The sequence below is a fragment of the Aphelocoma coerulescens genome, chromosome 9 (assembly GCF_041296385.1).
Source record: "Aphelocoma coerulescens isolate FSJ_1873_10779 chromosome 9, UR_Acoe_1.0, whole genome shotgun sequence".
NCBI classification, from domain to species: domain Eukaryota; kingdom Metazoa; phylum Chordata; class Aves; order Passeriformes; family Corvidae; genus Aphelocoma; species Aphelocoma coerulescens.
Window position 1 is genome coordinate 9856293 of NC_091023.1, and position 22669 is coordinate 9878961.

Below are 22669 nucleotides of genomic sequence, written 5' to 3' on the forward strand. Positions count from 1 at the left end.
GACTACTTTGATTCCTTTTCCCTTCCACCTTTTCTGTTCTCTTTTTCCTCTAGGCCTACAAAAGTGCACAGTCTTTGTGTCAGTCACGTATATACAGTGAATTGACACAAAAAGGGTGAGAGAAGAGAACCGCTGCTTCATGGAAGCTGAAGCTTAGAAAAATTTAAAGTTGAGATTTTGAAAGCTTTCTAAAGAATATGGATTCCCAAACCCCATTAAATCTGGTGTTAAAACATTAACTGTAAAAGTTTGGGTACCTTAAAGGTCCAGGGACCAGATTTTTCAAAGACTTTTGTTACTTTCCTAAGTGAAAACAACTGGATTTAGGTGCTTAACTGAACACATATGCAGTGTTTAGTTCCCAAAAATTATGCTTTCTTTAAAACATTTGAAAAGCACTTCCCTGTAAAGCCTTCTAAAATGGCCTGTTTACTAAACTTTCCAAACTGGAACCTCATTTGCTGGAAGTCATTGATTCATTACTTCTGACATTACAATGCAACTTTGTATGGATCCAAGCTGAACATAAAAATACACAAATTAAATAGCTGTGAAATTGAAATTATTACTCCAATGGTAAGAATATATTAAAAGTATACTTGAATATAAAATACCATAGTGAAATTCAAAACAAAAAAGGAACACAGATTTTCATAGAAGTATACAACATAATGGAAAATCCAGAGGGGATTTTTTTACACCAAGTCTCTGCTTTCACCTTAGAAAATTCAAAACTTTAGGAGTAGACAGTGAGATGAAAATCTTCCTTAAAGTTATCTGTACAAACATCTACTATTCATGCATTCTCTATACAATATTCAATCATAAATGCTTCCTGTACATAAAGAAGTGTGAAGTATTTTGATTCCTTAAATAGTTGTAATCAAAATAACACATGGAATGCTATCTTTACTCATATGACTAGACTAACAAGCACTGCTCATTTTTTACAAGCTGTCAGTAGTTCTCTCTCACATTTATTTTGCACCTGCTTGCTGAATTTCTGCTAATGATTTTTGGTCCGAGCTGTGCTGAGAATCCATTCCTGAAAAATTCTGATATTCACCGTCCTTCCTATTTTGACTTGGTGTCCAGCCTTCAGTCTCCAGCTGGATGAGCACAAGTTGGAAGCAGATTTGTAGTCACATTTTCATACCAATATGTACTTACTTTCCTGTGCTCTGTTAGAGGTGAACTCCAAATGGAAATAAACTCATTGCCAAGCTTTGCAGAAATTCAGGGCAACATTGACTCTGTAACACCTCCTTAACTTTGTTTTATTAGTACTGTGAAGTTTGAAAGCTTTACCTACAGAAAAAACCTCACAGGCTCTTTGATAGTTCTTATTTTGTCATTTGCATCAGACACCTTTCTGTCAAGGGAATCAGCAAACACAAGCAGTGGCACAGTTTCTGCTTTTTTGTGACAAACACACCAAACCCAGCTTCAACGCCCTGTTCACATCAGTCCTAAGGCAAGGGGTCCTTGAGACACGTTGCACAGAAGCACTTTGTGGAGGTACCTTTGCTTTCTGTGGTTTCATCAGTGTCCGGGCTTCCAGCTGGCTTTGTTGTGGCTTCCATTGCCGTGCTGAACATGGGGCCAGTGACCCGAAACATGGCTGAGTGATGCTCTGTGGGCATCCTGCCAAAGCGTTTTGCAGGAGAGGAACCTGACACACAGCTATCATTTAAGGCCAATTTATCTCAGGGATCAACGGGCCTTTAAAAATTCACCAGCTCACATATCCTTTTCAATGATGGTCATTAGATGTTTTGTGCTCTGATTTTGTGGACTTTTGGGAGAACCTTGCTTTTCAGCAAATGCTGACATATCCATTGGTAAGAGGAAACTCACAGCCTTTACTTTACCCCTGGAGAAAAAATGAGAAATCATTATGAGGATTACAAATGTATAAAACATGCAGAGAAAGTAAAAAAACCCCAACAAAACAGCAACTCAGCAAGCAAAAAGTAAATGCTTTCAACCCTTGCACGCTGCTGGAGGCAGGATTTCATGCCATTCACACGGTCATCCCAAAGGACGAGCATGGTCCTGTCTACTGGAAGCATCTGCCATTGAGTCTCACTTCTCTCTGTCACTGCCTGCCCCGTGTGTACAAAGCTGTGTGTGCACAGAACCCTGGGGGTGCGTGTGCACCCACAGAGACCCTTCAGTAATTTTAGTATAATAGCCGTGAAAAGAGTTCTCAGCCTCTCTTATCCTGTATTTAAATATTTAATGGTTTTTTCCATTTACCAAACACAGTGGGAATCCCTTGGTAGAAATAATGCTTTAGCATATATGAATTAAAATATTTTAGACATGCAAATTACAGATGATTTGTTAGCAGTGCTAGTTTTTTATTACTTGGATGCAACTGCACTCTATATATTCAAGGTGATACTTCTACATAGTTAAAGCAAAAATATTCATATCACATACAGGATTATAGCTTTGGAGCAAAATGTGAGGAAGCTACAATAAACAAAGAATAGGAAAACCTGACATGAACCAGCACGCTGGGAAGCAAAAATGTCATCCTTGTAAAAAATTAAGCTTAATAAGCTTGCTGAACTAATTGCTAGAAATTTTCTTACTAGTGAAAAGCTAAGATTGGTGCCCATATCAGACATTTGGGTATATAACAGAAGCATCCACCGTTAAGACCATAAAAGATATTAAATTTTTTTTTGGTGTAAGAAACACAAAGCTTCATGCTTCAGGAAATCAACCAGCCTTCTGAAGGGGTTAGGTGAAAAGCTCTTTCCACAGCCATTTCTCCTCCTGAAGCAGCCAGCAGTGAGTGCATGAGTCACTGTTCAGCTTGGCAAGGCAGCTCTAAGACAGCGATAAAATCATCAGCTCTGTCGTTTGGCCATGGGCACCTGGTAGGTCCCCAGGCATTCGATGTAACAGATCTGTGCTGCTATTTTGATTGCTTTGAAAGTTCTTTCCCCTCAGGAGCAAGCAGCAGTATTTGCCACTGCCACCCCGTTCCTGCACACTGCCCCTGTGTTTCCAACCACGCACACCTTCCACGTGAGCTGGCTGGAGGGCAAACCCCCTGGAAGCATTCATGAGCACCATAAGTCTTGAGTTTCCCTGACCCAGTGGAGTGTGCGCAGAAATCCAGAGTTACAGGGTCAGGGTGCTTTGGAAAACAACACGAGTTCCCTTCCAGGGACTAAATTTAGGTACCTAACTGCTGTTAAACATCTGACCCTGAAACGTCCTTACAAGAAAACCCAGGTGCCTCTCAAAGCTTGGCCTCGTTGTCCCCTGCAGCCTCTCAGGGAGGAGCTGGGCCCCAAATCAGCTTTGCACAGGGAGTACAAGGGGCTGGGCACTGGTCTGCTCTGAGGATTTAGGGGGACAGAATTAAAGCTGTTGTGATGTGCCATGCACAGGTACCTCCACACAGGTGACACAACCCACAGCAGGTGTCAGCTCCCAGGGTGGCTGCTGGAGTCCTGCCCCAGAACATGCATGGTCAGGTGGGCAGAGCCATGGACTTCTCCCTGATCAAACACATGCTTTGAGGCCATTTGGATTATTTTCCTTTTCAGCACAGGATGATTGGGCTGAACCCAGGAATCAGCATGAATTCCCAAGGTGGATATATCAGCAACAGGATGTGGCTGGGCTATCATGTATCACGTATCATGTCTCATTACTGCTGGTTCCACTGGTGGTTGTTGTCCTGTGCTGGAAAGCTTCTCGTCAATGAGCAGAGACACTCAGGGCTGGTCCAGCAGCCATTTCACTTAATTTAGAAGCTGTCCTGAGACGACTTTTTTCAGGGCTGAAAGCATTAACTTGTAATGCTTCAGTTACAGGGGATATATGATACAATACAACTAAATCCATGACCCACAGTAATCACACTTCTAAAGGCATAGTGCAGAGTTCCTTGGTACTTCCATGCTTTCTGTTCAAAGTTTAAAAATCCCTTTCAAGCTTAGCTTGTCAGAACAACACATCAATCTGCAAAACCCTGCCTGGCTTTAACAGAGCAAAGATTTCAACCTCTTTCTCTCTCCCTCAGCCTCTCCTTCCTATAGCAAATTTAACCTGCTACCACTGCCAAACCTCACGCATTTCAGGGAGGAGAAGGACAGCTTCCTCAAAAGAGGTCTCCAGTCTGCTCAGGGCCTGTATACATTCAAACAACAATTTTGGTGATAACATACTAAAACCCAGAGTAAAGTCCATATACCTTTTTAGGTGAAACCCATGATCAGCCCAGGCTGGTGATGCTGTGAAGGCAAACCAAACCTACCTGCACTTGCAGACGTGCTCCTGAAACAGCTTCATGTTGCTGGAGTGGCTGTAGGAGAGACAACTGGCTGGTGATGGTTCAAGCCCTTTCTCCTCTTCCCTGCTGAGCTGTGCTGCAGCAGGAGGGGCTGGTGGCTGGGCACTGCCTGGCACCTCCAGGAGCCCATGGCTTGGAGGCTTCCTGCCGGCCCAGTAGGACCTTGTGCTGGAAGGAGCAGGAGCTGGGGAGACAGTGGGGTAGCGTCTCACAGTCATGGCAGTATCTGAGGAGCAGAGAAAAAAGCAGAGCTAGAAATAATAATAATAATAATAACAATAACAATAACAGTAACAATATCATTACAACAATTCAGGTATCCTCAATGTATTTTTGGAGAGCAACTTTTTACATGGGCAGATAGTGATAGAACAAGGGGGTGCAGTTTTAAGCTAAAAGAGGGGACATGAGATTTTAGGAAGTGAGACACTGGAACATGTTGCCCAGAGAAGTTGTGGGTGCCCCATCCCTGGAAATGTCCAAGGCCAGGAAGAATGAGTCTTTGAGCAACCTAGTCTAGTGGAAGGTGTCCCTGCCCATGGCAGGGTTGTTCAAACTAGATGATGTTTAAGGTCCCTTCCAACCCCAAATGATCTATCATTCTATTTTTAATCACTTTTTTGAGGCTCAAAAACATTTTGCATGTGGTGAAGCTGAGAGGCAGAAGAGGCCAGACAGCCTCTCTAGGTCCTACCCTTTGCCCTAGAAGGCAGCTGGAGAGGAAGAGCCACAGGGTTAGAAGGCACTTTGCACAGCTTTCCGACTTGCCAAAAGACCATGGAACTATTCCCAAGATGACAACATCCATAGCCACCAGCAGCCCCTGTCTGAGGCCTCCAGGCAGGTAATGTGGCCACTGGGTCAGTGGGGCTGGCAGCAAGCACTATTCCCTCACAGCACCCCTCTGGCTGCACGTAGATCCACTGGTGCCGGTCAGCCTCTCATCTTACTCCTTCACACAGATTTGTCTCCATGAAAACTTGTGGGGCCATTTCTCCAATACTTCTCACCAAGCAACATTTTGCTCTAATTCCTGCTTCATTAATTCCTCCAGAAATCCCAACCAGATTTCTGTAATTGAGGAATATTTCCATTTTTCTCCTCTGATACACTTGTGAAGAGAATATATTCCTATATATTGACCCCTCTCTGCCTCAGCGAGAACTAACTGCATTATCAGCAAAAATAAACTGCACATCTGGCATGATGTATGCAGCCAACCGAGTATTATTTGTTACTACTTGTAGCATTTTTCTCATCTTTTACTAAGGCAGGATGGGTTATGGCATGGTTACAAGTGTTGGCCCTTTTCTTCCTGGAACAGGCATGTGGAGGAGAGTCCATGCCTGCAAAAACCCAAAGCAGAAAGTCAAATTCTGCTTAAGCAAACTAAACTCTTTGAGTTGAATCCTTTCAGCTGAATCCTTTGAGCAGCGGTAAAACACTCCGCTAAGCTCAGCAAGGAGGATGCACCCTAAAAAGCCCACAGAGCAAGACATGCAGCGCTGGCGTGTTTGGTATGAACACAGAACGAGGCCAGAGCAATTCCATGGAGTTAACCAGGCGGCCGGCTAGCAGCTCATCTCCCTTCCCTGCAGACAGGGCACAGCCGGGCTGGCAGACACTGCATGGGCAGTACCGGGGTGCCATGGACAGCCCCACTCAGTACCTGTCTGCTTGCTCGGCGCTGGAGCGGCCGTGGCGCTTCCCTGCAGGGATGCTGGGGATGCAGCCGGTCCTTCCCCATCAATGGCGAGGCTCCTGACGTCGTTCCCATCTGCTCCTGCCGCCCCTCTCTCCGCCGGCACAGCTCTCTGCCCGCAGCCCTGCAGCTCTCCCTTCAGCGCCCTGTTTTCCCTCTCCAGCCTATTGATTTGGGAGCGCATCTTGCGGATGACCTGCAGGAGGTGCGTGTTCCCCTCCATGCCGCCCCGCCAGAGCCCCTGCCCTGCAGAGGGGCTCCGCAGCCAGCCGCGGGCAGACCCTGCCCTTAAAAGCCCCCGGACACTGGGAGTCCCTCCTCGCACCGGCCAGATCCCGGGCTGGGAGGGCTGGACCGAGCTGTCAAGTTGCTAAGAGAGGACCATGATTTATTCATTGGGGGGCTCGCGTTTCAGAGCAGAGCTGGCCTGTCCCCCCCGCACAAATCACTGTCAACACGGCATCGCTGGCCCAGAGAAAACCTGCCCGCCCCTCGCCTGCCTCTTGGTTTTCTCCAGATGGCCGAGGAGGACAGAGCCCATTTCCTTTGGTTTGCCCAAAAAGGCCAGGGATCATTTCCATGGCACAGAGAGAGGGTCACCCTTTGCTGGGCAGCAATTCATCTCTCCCTTAACACAGGATAAATTACACTTTTTCGCTCTGTGCATCTGGAATTTCAATTCCAGAATTAGCAATTTCTTGCAGGAAAATTAAATTTCTAGATGAAAGCTGATACGGTGCAAGAACCCCGCTATTAACAATGTATGCCAACAGCTGTGATGGACAAGCAGGTATGCCAAAGCTCTCCTGGAAGGCTGCAGCAGCCCTCTCTGGGCGCCCAGGGAGGCTCGCTGGAGTGGAGCGCCTGCACGAGCATCCCAGGAGTGTAACGAGAGACAGACCAGGCACGATTCTTGCATTAGCAAAAGAAACACAATCCCCTGTATTTCTCTCACCACCTAGTCCCTAAAGCCATCTTTCTGCTGGCAGCAAGATGAAAAAACGTGTGGAGCAGTCGTCCCGCTCCTCAAAACCTACTTCAAAATACAGAGAATGCCAGAAAGTCAACAGGGAAATAATTTATCACACCTTTTGCTTTGAGGCCATTCACTTCCCAACAGCTCAACAGTGACTCAGGAATCTCTGAGAGAGGAAAAAAAGACTTTTCAGCTGTACGCATTTCCCCACTCTGCTCCTGGAGGCTGGGGAAAGAAAGGAAAATTGTTGTGAGATGCTTCAAACATGAGATGACTCAGTTTTACTTTTTCCAAAGGTGTCAAAGGGCTGTTGTGAGGAAGCCACTGGGTCCATGGGTGGTGCTGCTGCCAAGCAGCTACAGGGAAATTGGACAGAAACTGCTGGAATTGAAACAAAACCAGGGATGGAAGTAAGGGCACGCCCCGGGGCATGTCCCCATGTGAGCAGTGCTGCCTTCTTGGAGCAGCATCCTCAAAAGTGCTTCACAAGGGCAAAGTGGTTCCCATAGGCCTCACTGTGCTCACTGCCCCCCTGACTTAGAACCATGTGCAGTGTGTAGCAAGGGCAGCTAGGACTTGCTGCAGGAATACACACCTGTGCTGATTTTCCCAGGGACACAGGCACAAGGCTGGGCACTGGAAGCCACAAGTCAGCAGCCCTGCTGTCACCTCCTGGGAACCTCTCCAGAGGGCTCTGCATGGTTCAGGCTGCATGCAGAGAGGTGAAACAAATGTGAGTTCTTAGGCTGCAGATAAAGCCCACAGCACCCATGCATTTGACTTGGGCTTGGACCCAGGCTTAAATAACAGTGTAGGTGCCCCTATGCAGGGGACAATCTATAGGGAGCATTATGGGTCTATTTCTCCAGCAAACAGCTCAGGCACTGGAGCAGTGACAGCACCCACGCGTAATTATAACGTTGCCACTGATGCTGCAGCTGGCGGGTTTGGCTGGGAAGGGGGTGCTTACCAGCTCAGCAATTAGCTTATCCCAGCTTTAGTTGAACATATCTGCTCCTCATCACACGCCTGCTGCTCCTCTGGAACTACACTGGAGCAGGCACAGACCTTTTGATGCACCAGAAACATCTGAGGAAATGACTTTTGTCTTGTAACCTTGAACAGCGGCTCCTGCTGCTAGGGCCAGATGACTCAGGAGTTTTGGACAGTGGAAACCTGGCAAAGCTGCCTTTGCCACTGGGCTGACCAGTGTGTTCCCTGTCATCAGAAAGAGCTCCATGCACCCAACCTTGGTTTTTGTAAATTCAGTGGGGTCCAAGATGTGTGCTTACCCTGACAGCTCCTGGACATTGCTGCTCTGTGTGCCATGGGTGGGAAACATGCTGGGAGCCTCTTAGCCATGACACACTGGCAGGCTGCAGATTTTGGCCAAGTGTATCTTCAGTGTGCCTTCCTGAGCCTCCTGCAGACACCTCTAGATGTGTGGTTTTTGTTATAAAACAGTCCAAATCTTTTAACAGAGAGGGCACTTTCTCACACCTGAGAAGCTTTGGCAAGTTGTGCTTGGTAGGATACAGACCTGGGTAAAATTGTTTTCACCCTCAGTGATACCCGAAGCTCTCAGCTAAGAAGAATAACCAAACACAGAGTTTCTGGCAGCTGTTGGGCTCGAGGAGCCCCATAGCAATATCTCTATGTGGCTGCTGGTGCATGAACTCTGTCTCAGTGGACTGTACAAACTGCATAACAAATAGTACTGCAGCAGAAAACCTGTAAACAAAACACAGAGGCCTTGTGGAGAATCTTCATCCAAACTGCGGGGAGCTCAGCTCTTTATTCTCCCCTGCCCAGCACAGTGACATGTGTGCTGTGTGTGCATGGCTGCTGCAGGGGCTTCCTGGGGAAGGGCTGCACTGAGAGCAGTGAGGGGACAGTGTGAAAACTGCCACCAGCAGGAAACAGCACCTGCACAGCTACCACAACTGCTGAACAGTTTTTGTAGCCGTCTCACTTACCAAATCCCTCTTGCTCTCCTGAGGTTAGAGAGACAAAAAAAATCAAAAAGGACTCATTCATTGCTACTCATTGCAGGATGATTTCTTCTTAGCATATCACAACATTTTGTTCTGGGAAATCCATCAGCTGTAGGTGTGTGGATGTTTTCTATGACATGCTGCAGCTGGAGATGTGTCCTGCCTCCCAGTGGCACAGGAGTCCCTGTGCAAAAAGACAGAGCCTCCCTTCTCTGGGGCTAAACCCGACCAGCAGAGCACAAGTACTGGCATGGCATCTCCAGCCTCTCTGGGACAGGATGGAGGAGAAGCACAGCAGCCCGTCTGCCCCCACAGGAAATCTTTGGGAATAGAAGAGCTCACAGGTCCGTCACTCCAGCACCAAACCTGAAGCCCAGATCTCTGTCAGGGATGAAGTCTCTAGGGAAGGGTTGCTGTTAATCAGCCTCAAAAGTCAGCAGCACTGGATTTATGCATCCTATAAAAAATTACCAAGCAAAAGCATAACAGCAGCTCTGGTCAGGGTCAACGCCAAACTCTTCCAATTCTCATTGTGCAAGAACAGCACTGTGCCCTGAGTCCTTGCTTGATTTCTGACTTTGACATGTTTAAAGCTTCATTGTGGTGCAAAAGAGCCTAATTCTCTTCCGAATCTGGCTGTACAACTTAAGGAGGTAAAAAAAGAATATTTCAGTGGATTTAAAAATTAACAAAAAGATATTTTTTTGTGTGCTGATTCTGCTTTGCTGACACACTTCTAATAATTTTCCTTCTGTACATCTGAAAGGACTGAACAGGTTTAATGTCCAAATTGGATCCCATACTGGCCTTCTCTCAGTGGCGTCTCCATTTAAATGGTAAACTAAGAGGTAAACAGTAAATTTAAGAAGCAAACATATTTTTTTCCAATTTTCATTTCTCCCCTTTCATTCTTCTCCAAGTTGAGACATTTAGACCTTTATGCATTTAAATTATCCCTATGCTATACTTGGCCTATCCTATGGCCTGAGGTTTAAGATGCAGCAGGTTTAAGATGCTCAACTTGAATGTATTTTCTTCTGAGCACTCAAATAATAGCTTGAATGCAGTGGGAGACGCAGCACGGTCTGCAAGGCCCTTGCTCACCTGAGCCCAGCATGCTGGCAGCCACATCAGTGGCCCCAGAGGTGCTGCTCTTCTAGGCCAGGCCACATCTTGCTTTGGACAGATTTCATCTGCAAATGCTCATCCACGTAAAGAAATGCATCCTTTGTGTGAGGAAAGGATTTGACAGAGTAGATTTTACAGCAGAAATTGGAATAATTGGACAAATATTCTAATAATTGGACAAATGGCCCAGTCTCTCAAGTTTGCTGATCATATCTGTGTTTAATGCAGCTCCCTGGCTATGCACTCCCCGGGCAGGGTGCTGCTCTCAGCCCAGGTCCCCAGCCTGTGTTCACGCACCCAAGAGGTCCATCCCTGCAGGGCCACTGCTCCATCCTCGGGCCAGCCTGGGCTCCTCGCCAGAGCTGAGCTGCCACAGAGAAGGCAGGGACAGGAGCTTGTACCAGTTTCTGCAGCAGTGCTTCAGGCTTTCACCAGGGCAATCAGCTAATCATTCACTGACTAGATTGATTACAGGGCTGTTTGGAGCACCCCCGGTTTTAGCTGTGGGAGTACCTCCCCTCCTCTGAGCTGGTACCACTCTGTAGTCAAACAGAGGAACCTGAAGGCCTGTCTTGGTACATTCCCACAGATACAAATGCCGAAAAATATCCATTCTTATTCTGAAAAGTGTGGGGTTTGGGTCTTACCTATTGCACAGCCGAAACCTGCTATTCCCAAGCCCCTTCTGAAGGACAAGGCTGAGGTATGCTGGTGTTGGGACACCCATGTGGGAGGGTGCCAGTGCTGCCATGCCAGCAGGCAGGTGTCCCCCAGAACTACAACCCACCTAGGCTGGGAAGGAAACTCCCTTTTCACCCGTGTAAAAGGGCTGAGATGGTGCTTTTGCAGGCAGAGCTCTGCAGGAGCGCAGAGCAGCACGGCACGAAGCTGCCCGAGGCGGCCCGAGGCCCCTGCCCCCCCAGCACACCCCTGCCCCCCCCAGCACACCCCTGCCCCCCAGCACACCCCTGCCCCCCCCCAGCACACCCCTGCCCCCCCAGCACACCCCTGCCCCCCAGCACACCCCTGCCCCCCAGCACACCCCTGCCCCGGCTGAGCCAGCCCCGCTGTCCCGCACGGAGCCGCCTCCCCGAGCGCCACCCGTGTGTCGCACACCGCCACCAGCGTCCGGCACACGCCGCTTCTGTACAGAGCGCTTCTCTGAGCACCCTCGGACTGAAACTTCCCGGCAGAGCGCCAGTTACCCAGCGGATTGGCAGGATGAGCCCAGGAAGGCAAGTACAAGTCTGCAGGAAAGCTCTGTCCTTGACACTGAAGTGGGAAGAGGAAGTGCTCCAGCTGAGTGGGAGGGGGACATGGGACACGGGGACGTGGGCCGAGGGCTGCCTTGGGGCACAGACACGAGCAGCAGCATTCGGGGGGAAGCGGAGCGGGGAGGGCAGAGCCCGTGGAATCGCTCCCCAGCCTCACGTGTGAGCGAGTGCGAACCCGGCTGCTCTCCTTGCTTGAATGAGACCTTGCCTTCCTCTCATGACTAATTAAACGTTCTCTTTTAACCACGGCTGAGTGGGGACTTGCTCACAGCGGGTGCAACGAGGCTGTTCTGGGGAGTGAGCTGCACAAACTCCCAGAAACAAAGCAAGATGGCAAAAATCAATTATATGCGTAAAGCATTCTCGGGTTTCAACATCTCATTAGGTAATGATGGCGCAGAGTTATCTGATTAGTGTGTTAGAAGGTAATTGTTTAATTTATTAATGTCTGCTAAGCACCCTTTTCCTTTTGCAAGGACCATTTGCCTGACTCTGCCTTAATTCCCACATGTGTGTAGAAAATCCCACATGACCCATATTAAAAGAAGCTTTGATTTTGAGCATTCAAGGTTTATGAAAGGGGTCTGAATTCCAGCAGGGGATGCTCAATACTTTTGGAAAACAAGGCTTAACCTGAAAATGGGAAATAGAAACACTGAGATACACGAGTCACATCTGAAAACCTCGGCTATGGTTTTGGACTGGGCTGGCGTAAAGTAAGGCTACAGAAATGTTTCAAACTTCTAAGAGAGCACTTCAGGTCTTCGTGTTGCATTTCCAAGGCTCTGTGTCTCTGTCCCTTTAAATGGATCCTCAAATTAGTGTGGAATAATCAGAACTAGTCTCTTTTATGCTAGCCCCCTGCAAGCACAACATATGCTACAGAGTACAAACCCATGCCTCATGCAAGAGAATCTTTATGCTCAGCTAGAGATTTTCATAATGAGGAGTTCGCAACTGGGCCCAAAGTTACCTGCACAGAGCTTGTGATAACTTTCAAATTAGAACGAGCCCTCACTCATGGGAGAGAGCCTCATGATTACAGAGCATCCCCAAGCACAAAATCCATCCTAAAATTAATAATTTTTTACTCAGCTTTCTTTTCTCAAGCAAAACACCCCATATAAAATGTGAGTATATTTGAATCCTTGTAGCTATAAGGTATCACACTGGAGGCAACCTGTGCAAAGACATCTAAGCCATGACTCAGAAGTACAGGGAACAGCACATGGAATTTGCAGGTCACAAAAACATATCACAGGGTAAGTAACACCCTCACAGCTGGCCCTAACCAAAAATGAGTGACTATAACTAACCAAAGCAGCACATAGCACAGCTTAAAAAGCACACTGAAAATGCAGCTTCTATGAGATGGGGGTAATTAATAGGAAAAAAGGAAACCTGCTGCTGTTCACGATGAGATGTTTGTAGTGAGAACTTCAAGATGCTCTAGTGAGTAATGAAAAACCCTCAACAACCTGGACAGAGGTGTCAGTAATTATGATAGCACTTCTGCATTACTGAGAATTTTCTAAAAATACCTGTACATTTTCAACTCAACGAAACCTTACAAACCATGCACATATCTCATGTAGGCTATGACTCCCGGCTTAAAGGACACTCATTACCCTGACTCCCACCTTACCGGGCCTCAGAGATGCTCTTAAAGGCACGAGACATGCCCAGGGTTGATCCCAAACCTCTGTTAGGTACAGCTTCCCTGCAGCACCTCCTCCCACAGTGCCATGAGCCAGAACTGCTTGGGTGCCAATGTTTTTGCATCTTGAGGCTGCAGTGTGAAATACACACATCACTTACTGGAGGCTCTCCCAGATGAATTCTTTACCATTTTGCCTTAAAACCATTCAATACTCTTTTGGCCTGATAATCTACATGCTGTGGCAGATTTCCCCTAACACTGCTGGCTTCACTGTACTTTTACTTTTTCCCATCTCCAAATGCTCCAACACATGCCTGGGAGGTAGGAAAGTTACTTGATATTTTCCATAGCTAATATTTCACCAAGGAACTGTGCTGGACTTTTTTTGAAAAGAATAATAATGTTCTCATTTCCTCCCCCAGCTGCCCAGCAAGCTGACGGCTGCCCAGAGCTGCTCTCTGCGGACTGCAAACAATAACAGGCTGGAAGGGCCTGTGCAGGGAGAGCTGGGGGCACCCAGGCTGGGGTCTGCATGGCCTGCCACTGGCCATGAGCCCACCCTGGTCTGTCAGGGATTGCCTCAGCCCCAGTGGGAGCTGGTGTGGAGGGCACAGCCTCATTTGGAGCAAACTGCACATCCCTGATTTAAGTAATTTTGAAACAAAAGCATCAGGTTGGCATTTTCCAAAGTTCCCTCTGCTTTTCCCAACTAAAATTAGTTATTCTGTTCATTTTTAACTAGCAAATAATTTCAGTTGTGTTTTGCAGTAAGAAGGATTCTGTGTTTGAAGTATGAGAGATCAGCCCTGAAGGAGGCAGTGGAGCAGAACTGTGTGAATGGCCACAAGACTGGGTTTGTGACGAGGCAGGGGATAACGATCCTGAGGCCTTGTGATCCCAGTGTCCCAGCCCTGGCAGCTTGGACACTGCACTGCTCCAGCACTTCTGATCTTGGGGAAGTCCCGACCCACTGTCCACAAACTCTGTGTTCACACTTTGATCTCCCATGAGCCGTGCTCTGCTCTGGTGCACAGCAGCTGTTCCCATCACAGGCTCACCTGGGAGCTGAAGCCAAGCAGGTGCTCTCCTGCAGGGAACTGGCCCATGGCACCTTGGCAGCCCAAAAGACCCACAGGAAGCTTTCTCTCCGCTGTTGAAGCGTGTGCTCACCAGAGTGGGACCCTGCCCTTCCTCGTCAGCATGTGTGCACTTGGGGCCACTGCAAAAGCAAAAGAACCTCAAACAAAATTAAAAAAAAACCCCTTCCCATTCCTGGAAGCTGTGGCTTCCAGACAGCAAAGTGGTGACAGAAGGAGCAGGAAACTGGTGTGGGGCTGGGGTGGTTTGTGCCTGGTGGTTCCTGTCCAAGCAGCTCGTGTGAAAGCAGAGGGGATGCAGCAATGGTGAAGCTGAAAGTCCTTCCTGGTCATGGTTGTAGTTCTACATGGGCTTGGCTGTTCTTTGCCTTTTGGATTAGTTTTAATTTATCTCAAAGCAATTCTCTTAAATGAGAAATGCATTCTAGTTTGTTTGGTTATTAAAATTTTCTTTCTTTTTCTGCAGCTTTGAAGGCTTTCCTCCAAATCCTATTTCTTTGTTCTCATTTCATATTTGATTTAAACATCCTTTGATTTTAACTGCCTAGGTTCAGAGCTCACTTCATGGTTTTATTTGTTGTGAATGTGTGTATTGCTGATTATTTTTATGATAATCTAAATATTACAAGAAAAATCTTTTGCATGCATACCAAACTTGTTAAAAATTGGTAAACACATTGAAGTTCATAGCAGATATGCTTGACAGATCATCTGTCTTAAAGATTCATCCTCCCATGTTACTTGGGAGCTGAAATATTGAGTAGTCAGTTACCAGATTAAAAAACTTTCAAACTGATGTAAAAGCTACCTGCAGCCTGGAGCTTCTCAGCACATGTGGGACAACAAGTTTTCATAATGAGATCAGAAAAGCCACATTTAAAGCTATGTATGGATGCAACTTCACTTCTTCCCTGATCCAGGCCCATGGATGGCCAGCACAGGGGCGGTGTGTCTGGAGTATGCATGGTATAGATCATCCCCTTCCATTTCTCATTTGGGTATTATCCAAAAATAAAATAAAAAATTAATATTCCTCTTCAGATCAATATTATGTTGCCAATATAACATTTCTCCAGTGAATGTTAAGATATAATTACCCTGTAAGGAATGATTCCTATTAAACATTTAATACATCTCCCTCTAATTGAAATTTAAGCCTTTGGTTGTGGTTGGGTGTCACTAAAGATGTGATTAAACATAAAATATGTATAACACTTAACTCCTTTTGGGGTGTTGAGATAGCTTCCACTAAGTAACAAACATGAATAATTTCTTTTGCACTCTAAAATTTTTAAAGAAGCTCAATTTGAGTCTGGCACAGGCAGATCTTCTTCCTTGGATGAAAAGGAATCTTTCATCAGCTTCGCCTACAGCACCAGGGGGATGAGCCTCCTCCAGCTGGAGGAAAAGGTGTAAGAATAGACTGTGAAATATTTACTGGAGAAAACTTCAGCTCCAAGAACAAGCATCATGATTTTGTGGCTGCCCTAGACAAAAGGAGTTTCAAAGGGGAGCTTGTGGTAGAAAAGAAAAAATAGTGCAGACCTCATATAATCCTCTGAGTTTAAAAAGCAGCAGTTGTATGAAGAGACTTTTCCTACAGCATCATGGACAGGGTGGGTGTGAGATCCAGTGCTACACATCTGACTTACGCAGTTTGGGTTGCTGAATTTTACCATGGTAAAGGGCCGAACCCTGTGCTTGTAATCATCCTACAGCCTCACAATGAGTCCTGCATTTCTTTCATCCTCTCCCCTCAAATGCTGGGACCATCCATGGTCTAATGCTTTGTTTTCTCTCCCTGCTGCAGCCTTGGTTCAAAGCTAATGTATGTGCTAATTGCTGCCACCTGATGAAGTTTAAAGTGTGTGAACACAGCAGGAAGGGAAGAGCCATCTGGAGCAAGGACCCAGCTACACTCAAGCCTGAGCATCTCTAACACCAGCAACAAGGCAACTCCAGAATATGAGCTGGTTTTCAAGCCCCAGAGGAGGCTGCAGAGCTGGTTGCTTAAAATAAATCAAATCTCACAGCCCTTGGACTTACTCATGAAACTCATTTTGTGTGCAACTTATTGAGAAAACAATCCAGGGATTTCCTTACCTCTGCTTTACAGACCACAGCTTGGCTTCAGCCCAGCCTGGCACCAACTTGCAACATTCCCTCAGTGCAAACCATGCTTTTGCCATCTAGGTATTCCCAAAGATGGCCAACAACAGATGCAGTTGCTCATTTCTTGTGAACATGAATTAGAAACAGTCTGTCTCCAGATCACCTTGATGGTTTCTGAAGTACCCATCCATAAACACAAAATTAGTCCAGTGAGACCAACAAACCAAGGGACAAGAGGACTCAGTGCTCACTTACCTCTCTGTATGGCGCAGTCCTGCTGCCACCACTGATTTTATATATATATATATATATATATATAAATATAAATATATATAATATATATGGGGTCCTCTCATATATATACACATATATAAACAGCAGGTAAAACTTCAACTACCACTATATATACAGCATAAAGCAAGTTAAAATTTGGGCCAGACATCATTCCTTTCAGTAGACTACTGGTTTTGCAGAGCAGTGTCTGAAGAGCAGAGCTGGGCCTGTCGAGATGAGGCTGAGGAGGGCTCAGTTCCTGTCCAGCCATGTGGCTGATGCTGCTGTGCAGTGCCCAGGTGAGAACCTGGGCTCTTCCCAAGCCCCAGGTGAGGGTCACGCTGTCCCTGCGCTGACACTGGAGGAGCAGGACCATCCCAAACCATGGTGTGCCTATCCCAACCACTCCCCTCCTTCTCCCACCAGGCAAGGACACTAGGGGAGATTTCAAACCTTAGCAAAGAATTCTGGAAAACACCTGATCTGCTGAGTGAGGCAGCAGCAGGTGCAGCAGCATCTGCAAGCAGGTAAAGGCTGGGTGATGGCACCTCTATCTTGCATACAGACATGTGGTGAATTCAGAGGCTGCCCTTGGCTCTGGCCTGCAGGGCCAGGCTACAACTCCAGCTGAGATGCACCAGTTGTGCACTTGGCATGTTATGAGAAGAGACAGGAGGGCAGAATGGGGCAAAAGACTGGAAAATTCCTCCTGGTACCTCCAGGTGGAAAGACATAGCGCTGGCCTCTGCCCTGAACAAACCTGTGGAGGCCTCAGAGGAATCACCAGAGCTTCTCCAGGGAAAATGAGCTAAACAGAATAAAACAGCTTAGCAGAATTGTGGGGACTGTGTGCATAGGAAAGAATAATTGTAACACACAGGCACTAAAAGCAGGGACTGCTGAAAGCAGGGATTTTCTATGACTGAACATGAATGAACATTCAGGGAACTCCTGAGGTTAAAGGGAACTCCTAAGAACTGGCAGAATCACTCCACCTTATCCCCACATGATGCAGAAACTGAAACAAACATCTCACTAAAGGCACAAAGTTTCCTGGTGTGCCCTGGGCAAAATCTGGGACTATGAACTTCAAAGGAAAATCAGAGTTTTCTTGGCCTCAAGCAGGAGAACTACACCAAGCCTGTTTCTCACAGGGTGACTTCAGTCTGGGGCCATGAAGAGAATCCAAACCCACATTCTGCAGATGGTCACCAGTGTCTCTATCAGCATCCAAACCACGACAGACAGTTGGGATGCAGGAGGCATCCTGATCACCACCACTCCAGAGAGTGCTGTCCTAGGAATGAACCAATGCACAGACCTTCAAAGAGAAAATTTTATGGACGCTTTTATACACATACACAAATATTTTAATATAATGGTAACTGAAATGTTATCCATATTCTTAGTACTGTCATAATTAACTAAAAAGATATTTTTTAAATTTTGTAAAAATGACATATTTTACACATCTTCTATTTACAATTGCAATATGTTTAAATGTTATAAAACATCCACTCTGACCTTTAAAATATGTGTATACTAGGACTTAGTATTAGATATATTATAATTTATAGCAAATTTAGGGTTTGCTGTGTACCTATCTGTTCAATGGGAATTTCATAATCAGCCTGGCTTAATAAAGGCTGCTCAAAACCAAAAATTGACAACAAAAAAGAAAAAGGAAAAAAAAAAAAGAGGGAATGTGCAAATATTGGGGCAGGCAAAAAAAAAAAAATTCTCAAGCTTGCATTTTTAAAAATAACACCATGAAGACTTCCAATAAATTAAAATCTTAACCCTCAAAGCCTTTTCCTGGTATTGTCCATGTTCAACTTAATTTTCAGTACTATTAATCTAAAAGACAAAATACCCCAAACAACCAAGGACAAACCCCAACCCAGACACCAGATCTTCCTGAGGCCGTATGGTTCCCACACTGCAGTCAAGCATCAGGATTTGCTGGAGTGGTTGCTGCTGGCACAGAGGAGCTGGCTCTATGGATGACTCGTGAATATGTGCGCTCCATCCCTGGATGTTTTGCTGAGTCCTCCTTGTATGCAATCTTTTCAGAAAAAAAGAGAAAAAATAAGCAACAGTGAGACGGATCTGAATAGCCTGGTGTCTGATGTGTCCATTGTTTAACCAGGGATTTCCCATTTTTAAATTGTTAAAGTAATGATGCCAAGGATCTGACAGAGGAAAAGGACGTTTCCCTGGTAAATGGAGGCTGCAGGGAGAGGGGTGACATCCTCTGAGTCGGGGTAAAATGGGGCTGGGCTGGCTTCTGCCAAGCTCCATGGGGTTCCCTGAACTGCACCACTCTCACAGCTGAAAAGTCCCCTACACTTTACAAACTTCGAGACACCTGCATTAGCACCTCCTCACCGTGGCACAGACAGGCCCAGCTCTGCCCATGCTGTCATTCAGAGACGCAGCAGCCCCACAGAGCTGCACACACCCAGCAGCAGGGCTGCGACCAAGTGCCAGGCTGAGCCTGTGGGCAGAGCTGCAGGGGAGCAGCAGTGGCAAAAGCTTGCTTTTCTCTGTCCTATGGATAGGCTTTGGCAAGAAAGAAGATCTTTTTCTGAAGAAGCTCTTCTAGCCTTGGTAATAGCTCTTTTTTCCTACTTCTATAAAACCAGACTGAAAACCTGTTTTCCTCCATGGGCGCTCTGTTGAAGCATCCACAGCAGAGACAGGGCCACCCCCACTGACCACACAGCACCAGCAATGGATGAGAAACCTCTCCCCTTGACAAAGCTTCAAGTATAACCCTACACCATCAACCCCCAGCTGTCCTTGGCCAGGGCTGCAGGTCAGCCACACCTCAGCTGTCAGTTGGCAGACATGACCACAGTCAGCTTCAGTGCCTGAGCCAGCAGCTGGAGCAGCTCTGGGAAGGAGCTGCTCTCACACGATGGGCTGCAGGAAGAGCACTGGGACTTGGGCACTCCCTTTTGCTACTATTGGCACTTGCTTTTGCATTAGAGGCCTCTTGTCGAGCTGCCTCACTGGCCTCCCCAAAGTTCGCAACTAGGATCCTAAAGAACAGGCCTCTTGAGACTGCTCATGGACAACACATCACACATATACCTTGGATCTTCTTTTTTTAACTCCCTGAGAAGGGAGTCATTAGAGATGAAATTAAACAAACACCCAGCAGAAAAACCAGCAAGTGAGGGAAGTATATGACATTAAAAGAAAAAATAGATGTAAGAAAAATGAACATACCACTTTTGGCTATAGTATTGAGGGAAATGTTAGACAGGGAAGAAGAGAAGCTGTATAAGCAAGGACCATGACAGAGCTGTCAGAAAAGAAAAACAAAACAAAACAAAAAAGAGAAAAACATATGGTGATGAAAAAGTCACTGTCAGTAGGTGAGAAACAAAACTCTCTTGAATACAACAATGGGGAAGATGGCAAATTGTACTGGTGTAAAGCACAGAGCACAGATGCAAGAGACCCTCAAGCTTTCCAACTGTGAGATAAATATTTCAGCCACCGTTTATGGCATGTGATTTCTCTGAGGCAATACTCTGCTCAGAAGCAGGGAGTTCATGAGTTCACTGCAAGAGGAGTAGAGTTTTCTCAAAACATCCCACTGCCTGGAAAATGGGGCTGTCACTTTTTAGGCTTCCCCAAAGGACTGCAAGTGGGAGACTGTTTTCAGGGTGGACTTTAAAATTCAGATGATTTTGGTAAAACAGATGACAATTTTGACTTTTGTTGGATGAACTCTTTACACATTAGCATTGCTTTGTACGAGTAATTTTGTACTATTTAGTGTTTTCATTTACATGAAGAAAACTCAAAGAGCTCACTGATACAAATACAGGTATGAGCATTTAACAGAACTCTCCAAATATTTTATGAATGCTGAAGCTCATGGGCTGCTCATGCCTCGTTTGAGCTGACCATCCATTCCCCATTCTTGTGGGGAACAGTAGTTCACACAAGACATATGGTGCTGCCTATGCACACTGACTAGATGGCCAAAATAAACTCCTTGGGAGATGCATGAATACTGATTAACAAATAATACCCTTAACACTTACATACTTAATATAACAGTGATAAACAGTAGTTATGATAAAATCACTGGAATGCTTGAGGTTCACAAATCTTTATACACTTAAACAGGAGAGGAGCACAACTCCCAAAACTGCAGCACCCCTGAATTTGACCCCCACCTGACTGGCACCAGGCCTCCAAGCATTAAGGAGCTTTACATCCAGTGAAAAACTCATACAATTCCACAGTAAGTTCAACAATGGGCAAAAAATTCAGGTCAATCCTTATTCTCCTCATATGTGAAAATGAATAATACAGCATGGGGTAATGGAGTGCCAGTTAGGCACTTCCGTGAGATGCCACCACTGATACCAGTGGTTAAGCCAAGTAACTCTACACCAACAGTGCTTTTGGATGCTACAGGCACCTGGAAAGGCAGCACAACTGCTAGAGAGGAACTGTTTATTGATGCAGTCTAAGGTAGCCTACGCAAAAGCATGCAGAGATATAATTAAACATGGTTTAATTAGCACTTCAGTATGCAGAATCACTCAATATTTATTGAAACAGAAAACTTTAAAAAAATATTCTGCCTGGACACAGCAGTAAAATAGCTGCAAGTATGCACTGGACTCCAATTCAGAATTTTGGGATGCAGTTCATATAATGTACCCATGCATGCTCATCCTTCTGAAGCTGCTAAAATATATGACATCTATTCTGACAGTGTATTCAAATTTAAAAAAATTTGAAAAATAACTTTCTCTGAAAGATGAATATAAATAGAAGTGATAAAAATACCTCCTGTGGTTACAAGCTACATCTTAATAGCAATTTACTGTTTTAATTAAATACATCACAGCTATGGGACAAAGCAAGCACAGCATAAAGCACTAGTTTAGACTGACTATCTTTCTATCCTTCTAAACCCCAGTCAGCATTTAGCCCCACAAACATTCAGCTTTTCAATATGCAGCGAGGCAGGCAGAAGACAGATCTTTGTTGATCAGATTCAGCATATAGAACATACCTCTATTTAAAAAAAAAAAAAAAAGAGGGGAAGAAACAAAAACCAAAACAAAAACGTAAACTGTTTTCTCAGTGACTATTGCCTTGAAAGGTTTTACTTCTAGTATTTTGCTCTACAGCTTCATTTGTCACTAGAAGACCAATTAGCCACCCTCATTGAGCCTAACCAGCACCAAAATAGATGTTCTGACCTGTTCATTCATAACTACAGAGAGCTCGCTGAGCATATCCTTGTAATGAGACTTCATCTCTCCCTGATACTCAAATTGGTCCTCCTTAATAAGGCGTTCGTTGACATCGAGGGCATGTCCACAGGCTTCAGCAAACTGCCTGCAAGCACAAAACCACAAAAAACCAATGATACAAGTTTTGTGGTAATGAAAAAAAACTATCTATCTATATATACACACACAATGCTGTATCTCTTCTCCCCCTTGCAAATTGCACCTTGCTAGAAATAGAATTTCAGAGTTCATTCTCAGATGAAAAGGAATGTATTCTGCTAGGGCAGCCCAAAACTCCAGTGAATGTTTGTTAGGAATTACTTGTAATTACTTGTAAGATAGGGTAAATGCAGATGTAAATTAGGCTGGTTGAAATCAGCCTGATTTCGTGTGTCACCTACCTGTGCCACGCAGAGTGTCCTATGTGCTATGCAGGGGTGAAAAACCTAAAATTAATGTTTACCTGAAGATTTCCTTCAGCAGCTTCACTTGATTATCAGGATATCTCTTAGCATTTGTTTCTTCAAGAAAAGCACGAGCATAGGCCATTGGTCCAGCGTTTACCTAGGTGAAAAATACAGTTTAGGTTCAGAGAACAAGCCATTCACTGTTGTTTTTCTTGTGTTCCAAGGCCTGGAGACTGGCCTCAGGCAACCTAGCCTGTGAGAATATCACCTCACTCCTTTTGTCACCAGGATGGAAGCTGAGGAGTTTTACTGAGGAAACAGGAGCTGCTCAGCCTTGTAAAAGCTGCAGATCTGTGCTGGCTGGCCTTTTGAAGCCCCCAGCTAGCTGACCACCCAGACAGCTACACGTTTGTATGGAGACATTTCCATGAGAGCACCAGGAATACACATGCCTTTCA

General features: G+C 45.7%; 2 protein-coding genes and 1 long non-coding RNA gene across 11 annotated transcripts in view; 1 reads left to right on the top strand and 2 right to left on the bottom strand.

The window, feature by feature from the left end:
- Window position 1: 1 nt before the first annotated feature.
- On the bottom strand, window positions 2–11284 carry CCDC195 (coiled-coil domain containing 195). 3 transcript variants are annotated; one of them, XM_069024613.1, is made up of 5 exons: window positions 11235–11284; window positions 7592–8727; window positions 7109–7221; window positions 4283–4544; window positions 2–1873 (listed from the first exon to the last, which is right to left on the bottom strand). In XM_069024613.1, the coding sequence occupies exons 2-5, from the start codon at window positions 7708–7710 to the stop codon at window positions 1741–1743; spliced, it is 627 nt and encodes a 208-aa protein (XP_068880714.1). In that variant the 5' UTR covers window positions 7711–8727; window positions 11235–11284; the 3' UTR covers window positions 2–1740. The 3 variants fall into 3 exon arrangements, with proteins under 3 accessions (XP_068880714.1, XP_068880713.1, XP_068880712.1); XM_069024612.1 differs by lacking the exon at window positions 11235–11284 and having other exon boundaries at window positions 7592–10780; XM_069024611.1 differs by lacking the exons at window positions 7109–7221; window positions 7592–8727; window positions 11235–11284 and adding an exon at window positions 5988–6243.
- LOC138114762 (uncharacterized) lies at window positions 11241–16184 on the top strand. The gene is made up of 2 exons (XR_011152782.1): window positions 11241–11353; window positions 15960–16184. It is a non-coding gene; the product is annotated as an uncharacterized lncRNA (long non-coding RNA).
- A 1697-nt stretch (window positions 16185–17881) lies between these two features.
- DOCK10 (dedicator of cytokinesis 10) overlaps window positions 17882–22669 on the bottom strand; it is a 144632-nt gene continuing 139844 nt past the window's right edge. For 4 of the 7 annotated variants that reach the window (XM_069023827.1, XM_069023824.1, XM_069023826.1 and 1 more), the window contains exons 54-57: window positions 22268–22368; window positions 21772–21910; window positions 19769–19844; window positions 17882–18599 (exon numbers count right to left, since the gene is read on the bottom strand). In XM_069023827.1, the coding sequence (XP_068879928.1) occupies window positions 18532–18599; window positions 19769–19844; window positions 21772–21910; window positions 22268–22368 (384 nt within the window). In that variant the 3' untranslated portion in view covers window positions 17882–18531. The remainder of the gene's footprint in view (window positions 18600–19768; window positions 19845–21771; window positions 21911–22267; window positions 22369–22669) is intronic. The other 3 variants (XM_069023828.1, XM_069023822.1, XM_069023829.1) reach the window with 1 other exon arrangement.